The 11,939-nt window shown below is 35.6% G+C and overlaps 1 protein-coding gene across 3 annotated transcripts; it reads left to right on the top strand.

The window, feature by feature from the left end:
* Positions 1-8,738: 8,738 nt before the first annotated feature.
* Positions 8,739-10,734, top strand: LOC143191547 (uncharacterized). 3 transcript variants are annotated; one of them, XM_076396735.1, is made up of 6 exons: positions 8,739-8,934; positions 8,988-9,057; positions 9,395-9,725; positions 9,780-10,004; positions 10,056-10,241; positions 10,296-10,734. In XM_076396735.1, exons 2-6 carry the CDS (start codon positions 8,989-8,991, stop codon positions 10,634-10,636), a joined length of 1,152 nt encoding a protein of 383 aa, XP_076252850.1. In that variant the 5' UTR covers positions 8,739-8,934; position 8,988; the 3' UTR covers positions 10,637-10,734. The 3 variants fall into 3 exon arrangements, with proteins under 3 accessions (XP_076252850.1, XP_076252848.1, XP_076252849.1); XM_076396733.1 differs by having other exon boundaries at positions 8,744-8,934; positions 8,984-9,057; XM_076396734.1 differs by having other exon boundaries at positions 8,917-9,057.
* The last annotated feature ends 1,205 nt before the right edge of the window (positions 10,735-11,939 follow it).

The following is an 11,939-nucleotide window of genomic DNA, read 5'->3' as shown; positions in this document are numbered from 1 at the left end:
TGCGCTGGGCCCGTACGGTAACGGCTAAAGCCTATTATTTTCACCTTTTTTGTAACAAATTGGCGGATGATGTTTGATTTGCTCGGGGGATATGGGGAACCTAAGACGGCGGACGCACCTGCTATATCAACATGATCAGCTCTGTCTGATTCCGACAAGAAAAACATTTCTTCCTTTTCTTCGTCTAGCAATAAATAGAATTACAATAGACGATTGAAATAACTGGTTAACAGACTAACATTCAATAGATAAAATATTAGAAACATAAAAACTAACATGTATGACAAATGGGGCAAAAGTACAGGTAAAAGAACGACCAAAAAAGTGACAGAATTTATTGAAAATAATCGTTCCATTATTTCCACTCAGCGGAAATTGCGTCAAAAATATCGTAATCGTCCAGTGCCTCACAAAACCACAATTATCAAACCACAATAGATAGTTCTGGAAGACAACGGACGTCTAGTAACACTAAAAATGTACCTCTGGTGCGTGATAGTGTTACAGAGTCTCCAGAAATATCAATCCCGAGACGTAGTCCTAGTTAAACACTTCTGCAGGTAGTTTAGGGCGAATTTCGAAAACCGATTTAAAAATGTTCCCGTACAAAATTCAATTTGTCCAAAAATTGCTACCGAGAGATCCTGATCAACGAGTTCAGGCTGCATGGTGACATTGTAGTGAATTGATTTCGTCTAAATTGATAATGAGTGATGAACTCCATTTTCTTCCCAGTGGCCACATTAATAAACAGACTAGTCGGTTTTGGAGAACACAGAATCCTCAATTAATTCATGAAATATCATTGCATCTACTAAAAACAACTGTATGGTGTGATATTCATGTTGGAAACATCATTGGTCCTTATTTTTTTGAAAATGACCAAGTTGTTGCAGTAACTGTTACTGCTGAACGGTATCAAGACTTGACTCGAAATTTTGTTGTGCCTGAAATGGAAGAATGAAATGAAATGGACTAGAAGGCATGTGGTTTCAACAATTCAATGGTTGAATGGCGTTTTACCACGAAGACTAATTTCCCGAAGTGGCGATTTAGCATAGTCAGCCAGATCTCCGGATTTGACAGCACCAGACTATTTCTTATAGTGGTGTGGAAAAAAGTTCAATGTAAACAAAGCAAATCTAACCTAGAAATAATTATACCAGTGTTCTTAATTGTAGTTTAAGTACTTCGATAACATATGTATTAGATGTACTATAATATTAAAATAAATTATATTTGATAACAATTATTCAATCATTTCAATGTTCAAGTTGATTCGAGTTGATGCGGCAACATTGCAGTGTTTCGACGCCACTAATATCCATGACGTATTACTTAAAAAAATTGAAATAGACTATAAAATGTCGCCATTAACCATTTCATGATTTACGATATTCTTATGGTTTTGTTCAAAATAATTTCGAGTGCCTCTGCGGTCACAAACCGAATGATAGGCAGTTCGAATTTTTTCACACCCAAAACCGAAAATTGCCAGTTCGTAAGGAAAACGGTACCGCCCAGACATACGATTGATGGCGCTCGATAACTGCCATAAGGCCTGGTTTCACTTTCGCTTTGCCTGCCGATCAATTGTATTTCTTTTTTATTACGTGCGACGGGGTAGCGGGTGGCTGAGGAAGGAGGTCGGCTACGGGAGAGAGAAAAAAAGGAGCAGAAAAAAGAATACAGGTCATACGGCCGTTGGGGCGATAGAGACACGCACGCAATTGTTCTGGTTACTTGAACGTGAAAAAAGAACAAACATGCCGTCGGTTGGGGCAGCGGGGAAGGCAGAGGTTCATGGATCACGTTCTTCTTTCTCTAAAATTTATCAGTACAATTTTTTATTTATTATTTCTATTAATTATTGATCCAAATAAGTTCCTTAATACACAAGTATACACTACTTATGGTCTATTCAAAATAACAGCGAATTCTAGTCATCAAGACGTTTAATGGATTGACTATCGCAATTTGTGGATTCGTGAATTGTTCGACAGTATTTTTCTTCTCATTTTATTACAGTTAAAGAGAGATAGAATGCCGTCTGATAGGTTCGAATATTTTGTTGTTATTTTTGCAATATTATTCAACACATTAGTAATGAAAATTATAGATTACAAACCGGCTAATGTTGTCTTGGTGTCTCCAATAAATTACTTTGATCAGGAACGAGATAGTGGAGGTTCCTTATTACCAGAAATGCGTCAGAGAGGTAAATATTGATATTGTTAAATACTGAGCTGCTGTCGTTTTTATTGGAAATGCTTTTAGTATGTTGCAGTTGCGTTAAATATTAACATATGCACTGTGTCCTGAATATCTAAAAAAGAAAATAAAAACAATATGATATACCTCATACGAGGCGGGTGACAAGTCAAGGTCACCTTGATGTTAGCTCTATCAGAGATAAAATTTATGAAGTATATAAAAATAGAATAGTTTTTCGATATGAACATAATTTAATACAATTATTTCAGAGGAAACTGTTAGTCTACAAAGTATCCATAGAAAACTTACAGATATGCAGCTAGTTGGGGGGTATAGGACATCCCTTCATACATTGTTGAAATACGACTTTTATGGATCTCCTCTTGATTTTTTATGATTAATATAATCTTTATTCCTGGATATAGATAGAATTTCCTACGATGGCTCTTCTTCTCTTCTCGTCGCACAGGTGCTAACTATAATGAAAATATACTTATATCGTTCGTCCTTCCAAAAATGGATTATGGCTGTCCTATATAATGCTGCCTCTAACATCTACCTCAACACACTAGAGATCATACAAAACACGGCGCTCAGAATATCGGTTGGCTTAAACCAATTTTCAAAGCATTTATTCCATTCAAATAACGTATCTTCAAAACTTGACTTTTGAACTCTTCAATAACTTCTTCGGACGATGAAAATCGTTGACCATGCAGTTTATTCTTCACGGATGGGAACAAAAAGGTGGTGATTAGGTGCCAAATCAGGGCTATACGGCGGATGACCCATCAATTCGATATTTTGAGTGCTCAAATAGTCTCTTGTTTGAGCCGATGTTTGAGAGATTGTCATGGTGAATAACAATCTGGCGTCTCTTGTTTTTTTTTCCTTATTTCACCGAAGATTTCTGGCAAACAAATGGTTGTGGACCAATCAGAATTTACTGTTCTACGATCCTCTAGAGGCATTGGTACAATATGACCAGTATTCCCGAAGAAACAGGCCAACATTTTCTTTAAAGTGATTCGTGCGAACAACTTTTGTTGGATTCCTTTCATCTTGGAACACCCATACAGTCGACTGCTGTTTACTTTCGGGCTCATACGAATATATCCATGATTTTATAAACGTCTTTCCAAGCACCGCTAGTGAATTTCTTAAGCATTTCTTTGCACCAATCGACACGAGCCTTTTATTGAGCAATTGTCAAATTGTGTGGGATCCAACGTGAACATAACTTTCGCACACCTAAGTGTTCATGTAAAATCGCATATATGCTTGTGGAATTAATGCTTGCGGATGCTTTCATCGCAATGGATCATCGCACGAAAATGTTCACGATTCAGTTCCATTTTTTGCCGAGACGAAACTTTCAACTAAATATAAAATAAACAAATAGCGTCCGTGCGACAAAATGTTCTGAGTACGTATATCGGCAAAAATGTCAAACTTCACAATCTTTTGCGAAAATTTGATTATCATCACTAGAATCATTCATTTAAATCTCAATAATTATCGTCTGCCTTTATTTTCCGTATTTCCTGTCAGTTCCTGTTATCCTGAACGTTAACATTTCGCTATTAAAGTTTATTTTATCTATCACACTCTGTTTGCCATATATTTTACTTTAATTTATTATATTTGTTTTGTTTGTACACGTACGTTTATACACATGCGTCTATCCACGTTCTTTGTTAGGAATGTCCTGTTTTTTAGCGCAAAAGCACAATTGTATAGTGGCGAAATCACGATAAAATCGTCAAAGGCAAGCAAAACGAAACATAATTGGTAGATTTCTCAAATTTCTCCTCAATAAATTAACCAAGTACCAGTCAGGTTAGCGACTGTCACCTTCTTCCGTTATTTATGGTTGTTCATCATATTTCTCATCGACAGTTTAGACATTACAATTAATTGGAGCCGTCTAGTCCAATTCTGGGCCACCGACGACCGACATCGCCCAAAACCGAGAAGGATTAGATTTTTTTAAATTAAATCCAAATAAAGTAAGGACAGGACAGAGACAAGATGCGGGTCGGACAGAGACCGACGAGGCGAAAAAGAAAAAGACGCGGCGCGGCCTCGTCAAGTCGAAACTTTTAAAATCTTAATTCGAATGACATGAGTTTAAATAAAATGATAAAAGGTCGAAATGGAGACGAGAGGTACCAGGAATCTGTTCGGGTGGTTCACTGGAGCGTTATGAGAATAATAACAGGTCCGTAACTAGTACCCGTGACTGATTTCGAACTTTTCTCAAGCACTATTCTGATAGGTACCATCTATTAACTATACTATTATCCATATCTAAAGTGTTTAGATCGGTTTTATTAAAAGTAATAGTGGTAGTGGATTATTAAGAAATTATTATACAAATTTTGTCGTTAACAGATGTGAGTGATCGAAATTCGACCACAATTTGAGTTAATTATTAAGTTTATTTCATAATAGAGAAAAGAGAATATTTTTAAAATGATGTTATTTTCACTAAAACATATTTGATATGATAATATATAGTAGAAATCAGATATATAAGCAGCAAATAATATTAAAAGAAGGTAATTAAGCGTAATATGGCAGAGATAAAATAACTGCATATATCACTGTTTTAATTAATTTTTTTTATAACATCTTTATTAGATACGCTTAGTACAATTTTAATTTACAATTAATTTATTACTACTTTTCCTATGTACTTTAACGAATTAATTAACAAGCAAGACGAGTGCGAGAAAATATATCAGAATGTATTCCTCAATTATAAAATTATAATTATTTATTAACTATTAACTTATAGCTATAGTTTACACTAATAATACACACTAATTGTTCACACAAGTTCGTATGATTCTGTTCGTTTCAATCTCCTGACATCCTGCGCGCTGTCCAGCGTTAGTATGATTTAGTAATCTTCTTTCGTGTTTCAAGGCGAAACCCTGCACAACTTCGCAAATCCATTTGATTTCCAGGTCATCGTGCAGTTCTTCATTGGTTACATAGCGATAGGCATTGGTAATCAATCGAAGAACCTTGTTTTGACAGCGGTGTATGACTAACAGATTTGAATTTTTAGTGCAACCCCATATTTGCACCCCATAGGTCCAAATTGGCTTTATAATTGTATTATAGATCAACCTCTTTGATTTTAGATCAAGTTGAGAGTATCTTCCGACTAACCAGTATAGTTGTTTTATTTTGGTTCTAATGTGTTTTGCTTTTTGTCTAACGTGATGCTATTAATTAATGTATTTAGTAAAATTTTGTGAATCAAAGCATCATATACAAGTAATAATTCAATTGAAAAGTCCCCAGCCTGACACATAGATGGCCCTACTAGAATTAAATCCATATGTTTTCTTGTTAGCCCTAAGCCTCAAAAGATACGTGTATAAATTTGACAGCTGTCGGATGATTAGTTTGAGAATTATAGCATTCTGAGTGAAGCAACTTTTGTTATTGTGAAAAAAATGGATGAAAAAGAATTTCGCGTGTTGATAAAATATTGCTTTTTGAAGGGAAAAAATACAGTTGAAGCAAAAACTTGGCTTGATGCCGAGTTTCCGGACACTGCCCCAGGAAAATGAACCATCAAGAATTGGTATGCTAACTTTAGACGTGGTGAAATGAGCACCGAATACGGTGAACGCAGTGGACGCTCAAAAGAGGTTGTGGCCGGCGAATTTAAAAAATCCACAAAAAGGTTTTGAATGACATTATTTCATTCCTAAGTCTAATCGACAGTCATCCGAGTGGACTGCACACGATGAACCCGCTCCAAAGCGTGGGAAAACGCAACAATCGGCTGGCAAGGTTACGGCGTCTATATTTTGGGATGCGCATGGAATAATTTTCATTGACTACCTTGATAAAGCAACGACCATCAACAGCGACTATTACATAGCGTTATTGGACCGTTTGGAGGACGAAATGATAAACGGCCGCATTTAAAGAAAAAGAAAGTGCTGCTTCACCAAGACAATGCATCGTGTCACAAGTCAGTGAAAACGTAGGCAAAATCCATGAATTGGGCTTCGAACTGCTTCTTCATCCTCCATATTCCCCAGATCCGGCCACCAGCGACTATTTCATGTTCTCAAATCTCAAAAGAATGCTCTCTGGAAAAAGTATCCAAAAGTTGGAGGGTCGCTATAATCAATGTGTCACCCTTGAAGGGAATTATGTTCAATAAAAAAAAACTAATTTTGCTAAAAAAATGTGTTTTACTATGGTAGGCCGGGGACTTTTCAATTGACCCGTTACGTGCACGTAAAAACTAAGTCGGTCCTGCACTATTAAGCAGCAGGGCGTCCCGATCCTATTCCGGTCGATTGCTCCAGATGTCGCCTCGAGTCCGCTACTGTTCGGATGTCGATTTAAATTCCTCCGGTGCACGGCCGCGCTCATATTTTCGTATAGAGATGAGAGAAGAAGACCAGCAGAGAACGAACGTGAACGAACGACCAAAAAAACAGAATCCAACAAGGTCCCGTACATCTACGTGGATTCCGACTCTTTACGTGCCGCGGGCTCGAGCTTCAACATCACCATACCGACGAAATTAAATTCCTAGATCACACGACGGCCAACTGAGAGCGAGACGGAGACAGGGCCGATCCTTCCGATAGATCTTCGGAGGCCGATAAGGCTCCGTGAACATTTTACGCGTCTCTGCCTCACGAAATCCCGACGGCGTTCCCGTCTTCCCCACCGCGTCCCCCGCCCGCGGCCCGATCGGCTTCATTCCGCGTGGTCGAGCTCGAAATTTTAATTACGAAAATCATAACAAACAAAGATCGGTGTGGATTGATGCATTATTATGAAAATCGGGGCCCCCGGGGGTTTCGTCGGATACCTAGGCCGATTCAACAGTACCTCTGGGTCGACTAGAAAGCAGTTTCTCCTTTTTTTGATCTTCTATACGTATGATCTATCCAAAGAACCTGCAAACATACATCCTCAAGTTGTTTAATGCACTGCCGCAAAATTGTAAAATCATTTTTAGAACCAAACAATATTGTCCTCATTTTATTCCAGTTAAAAAGTGATACATATAAACGAATGAGCCTGTAAAAGTCATTCGGTTGTCAAATGTTTGCAAAATTCTACAAGATATTTGTTATAACAACTACAGGTCATAAATGTTATGACAAATTTATTCTGGTAAAGTTGACATCGCTGCTTATTATTACTCTGACTTCAAGTGATTCTGACTCAGAATTCGTTAGAGAGAAAAATATCTTTACTGTTAAATATTTTGTTGTGACGGTTTTTATTGCAAATTTTTTTCAGCGTGTTGCTGCTGATCTGAACTATTAGTATGTTAGTATTATTAGTCTATAACCTCTAGTGATTAAAACTAATATTTCAAATAACTTTGCGTACGTCTGATATATATATATATATATATATATATATATATATATATATATATATATATATATATATATATATAACAGACCCTTTAGAATTCAACGAGAAGATGACTATTTTGAATTAAAAACAAGAAGTTCCTCAAGGTAGCGTCCTACAACCCATCCTCTATCGGCTCCAAAAAAATAATATTTCAGACAGAGAATTACGCTAATTACAGCACTTCAGTGTGGTTTTGCTGTCGCTGCCACATGGTCTTGAAATGTCGAAGAATTCCAAAAACTGACGGATCATTGGATCTCTACCGAACCATTGTCCGTTTAATCGTTCTTTCAACATGGTGTCGCCATGTAATTTAATTATGATACCAACAATCGTGTCTTCCAATAAATATATATTTTATGTGAAAAAATAATTTGAAAACGCAAGCACCAAATCCCTTTTAAATAACGTTTATTACCTTATCAACATTTTAAAATGATTCATCAAACAAAATGATTATATAATTCGGAAACGATCTTAAAAATACGTTTTTTACATAATTATACCTAAATATATCCGAACATTGTTTAACTTAAAACCCAAAAACAAAAAAAACGAAAGACAAGATCAGACTCTCAAAAACTAAATCTCACACCCGACATTAATCATCCAGTCGTTCACCGGTAAAACGGATTTTAAATCTCTACCGAACTATTTGGTAGCGGTTACGTTAGAGCTAATCAGTTCCCATTAGTTGCTTGAATGAAAATTGAGAAAAAAGGACGGATCAAACAGAGAAGAAATCATATTAATCTGACTACGGAATTTAATTTCCCAAAGGATTATATACAGTTGATAATAGTCACGGCGATAATCTCTTAAAATATGCCTATATCGTGAAAACCTCAATATTAATTGTTTAATACATATATTTAAATAAATAATAATGAAATAACAAAATAAAAATATTGATGGATCCCTATATTTTTTTTCAATCAGACACATTGTGGAGACATCTTTCGGTAAACGTCTCTACTGATACAGGATATATTGCAGCGCCACCTAGCGTGATACTACCTAACATACAAGAAAAGAAAAGAGAATTGTTTTTCAATATAGTTCTCTATTTTCCGCAGCTAATGTGACATCTATCCACATTACATCGAATTAGTATATAGGTCAACGAAATGTCAAAATCATATGTGAATAGTATTCCTTTCACTGCCTTTGTTTTGCAAACACACATTTAGTAAATTGATATTTTTATACTAAAACGTAATAAATAAACTCAATTAAATAATAGCTTTATGCATATAACGTGGATTTGTATCAATATAATTAGGAAAAAGGAGGTGACATAATTAGGTCAGTTAAATATCACTTAATGCGTCGTAAGTCTAACTTACCTAACTAGACAGAATGGTGGAAACAACAACGAACTCAATATATCCAGATGTACCAACACACGACATCGTTGTAAATCATCCCGTAAGTATTCAAAATTAATAGATATATGTGGTAAATATTTTATATGCCTATGTATTACTAGATGCGCACAAAAATTTTTGAGCTCATATTCTTAAATAACCAAATGTTCATATTTAACTCTAAAATAGATAATTTCTGTCTTATACAGATGACATTATGTGAGATATCGAAATGCTATTATTTATTACTGATGATCATAATATTACCTTAAAATTGGTTCACCTAGAAAAAAATACTTTTGATTTTGATGACAACAGTATTTAAAGGTCATAATTATTACTGCTTCTACTATTTTACAGAAAATAATTAATACAAATCTATATAATTAATTGTCCAGGAATCACTACATGACTTAAGCAACATTTCCCATCAAAATAATGGGTCTGGTAGACCAGGAAATGATTCTTTATATCCATCTCTGGAGGAAGTGATTGAACCACCTCCTGTTCGGCAACACTATACAACATTTCTTCAAGGGTACATAGAAAAAATTGAGGAAATTATTGACAGACTTAAGGAAATCCGATCCAAAGCTGAAAGTCATCATTACAAAAGTAATGTTATGAAATTGTCAGGTACTGTAGTAGGAACCACAGGTGTGGCCTTGGTTATGAGCTCTTTGGCTTGGGCGCCACTAACTGGAGGGAGCTCGTTACTCTTAGGAGCAGGTTAATATACAATATTATATTTTAGACTGATGATTACATCTCTGTCATTTACAGGAGGGGCAGTAATGTCTGTTACAGGCAGCTTAACCAACGTAGTAACCGATTATGTCGATTACAAAACCACGGCGATTATAATGGATGATATTAAAGTACTGGCGAAAGAGAAGGAAGCTTTCGACATCTGGATGCAAAGAAGTCTAACTCACTTCAACGAATGTATCGATAAATTGACAAACGAGGGTGTCAGCAGAGATGTAGCTATCACAACTGTAATTGAAGGTATTAAAATGTTTGCTAGCGTGTTCATCAACTTTACGATTATTCTTTCAGGAGTAGCAAGGGGAACCATCAACATTATGGAAAAACCCAATAACCATATCCTAAAAACCTTGAGCACCGCCGTGAAACTCAATCACATTGAACGAGTAGCCCTGGAAACGTTGCCGGTGATCGGGAAAACGTTCCATATGACTGAAAAGAGCTTCCAGTTCGTTTACAACATCCTAGGATTAACTGGTAATGTGCCTCGACTCAGCTAATACTCAATACTTAACGAAGAATCTACCGCAGGTCGGACCGTCCCAACAGTGATGAAAGAATTCGCGAAAATATCAAGCTTCCTCTCCGTTGCGTTTGTAGTTGCCGACATCTCTTTGCTGATCAAAGATCTGGCCTCTGATCACCCATCCATTGAACTAATCGATCAAGGCATCAAGAAACTGGAAGATGAGAAGAATATTCTGGAAGATCTACTGGACATCATCCAAGCAGCTGGTGATGCCAAGGAATACGTTCTCGAACGCGCTCTCAAAGACATCGGGCTCATCGAAGACGAGGAGGATCTGTTACGAGATTACGTCGTGGTAAACGACGACGAATTTCACGAACGTTCTGGCGTGACAGTTCAGTAGTCTTTTTAAATAATGTAAATTGAATCTAAATAATGTATATAATATAAGTTTGTACTTGAGTGATATTTAAAAAAGAAAAAAGTGTTATCAATTCCTCATATTATTTCCTTTATTTATCCAACAGTTTGCTTTGGTAAAATAGAAAAATATACAAATTTGGCAACAACTATTCATCGATACTTGATAGTAATTCTTCAAAAGTGAAGAATGTGTATTCCCTAAATCGGGTTAAATTTCACTTGATACGGCAACAGCGCTTTGTTGACGTTTTAACGTTTCTGTATATTCATGAAAATCACCTAAAATTTGCTTAAATTAGACAATATAAACACTACAGTACTTCCAATAAAATAGCCAATGCATGTCTGATGTCATCACAGTTTATCAAAAGGTAAAATCCCTTTTAAACTGACATGTTTCTCTCTCGCTTTAATAATTTGCATTACTTAGTTTAAAAATGATAGAATGAAGACAGATACGTCCGTCAACATGTAACCAAATCTGTCTATAAAATTCGATTTGTGTTGGTATTGTCATATATAATAAAACAACTCTAACCTACAAACTATTTCGGCTATTTAGTTAACTGTAATTTTTTTCTATGACTGTAATCCTTCAGTAAATATACATTAGATGTAATGTTTTGACGTTATTTTCGTTTCATTATTTTCAGTCAGTAACGTTGCACTATAAATTGTGATAACGTGCATGTTCTATTGGAAGGGCTATAGATTACAATTAAAAAATTAAAAATTTATCAAATCCTCTTTCTTCAGTTTAGGTTATGTTTAATGATTTGTCAACACAGCACTTCTAATAATTTAATTATCGTCCTTGCAATAACAACGAATGCATATCATAAGTAAAAATATAAAATTGGTTTTAAACTCGGATCCGGTTTTCCTCCCATTTTATCCTAGTTAAAGAAAGAGGATGCTGTCTCATGGTCCGAAACATATAATCCTATGAGTCTAAAAATTCTGTTTGTGTTGGTAGTAGTCAACACTGTTGTCAAATGTCTACAAAATTCCTCAAAACATTGGCGATAATAATTTCAGGATACAGTCAAAAAACTGTTATTGGCCGCTTTGTTGGATATTATATCCAATTTTCTCAAGAAACATTATGTTTGATTTTAACACCACGACGACGTTTCAAAGAAGGAAAAAAGCATAGGTGAATTACAAGTTTTCATTATATTTCACATATTAAGCAATACATACATAATCTTAAGACTTCGAAAAATAAAACAATAACCAGCTACTCCATGGGGTTAAAATTTGAAAAATAAAACGCAAAAATA

The sequence above is a fragment of the Rhynchophorus ferrugineus genome, unplaced genomic scaffold (assembly GCF_030347505.1).
Source record: "Rhynchophorus ferrugineus isolate W39M unplaced genomic scaffold, kcgeb_rfMv2 rfM2, whole genome shotgun sequence".
Classification (NCBI taxonomy): domain Eukaryota; kingdom Metazoa; phylum Arthropoda; class Insecta; order Coleoptera; family Curculionidae; genus Rhynchophorus; species Rhynchophorus ferrugineus.
Note: the sequence above shows the minus strand (reverse complement) of the source record. Positions and strands in the feature narration are given on the sequence as shown.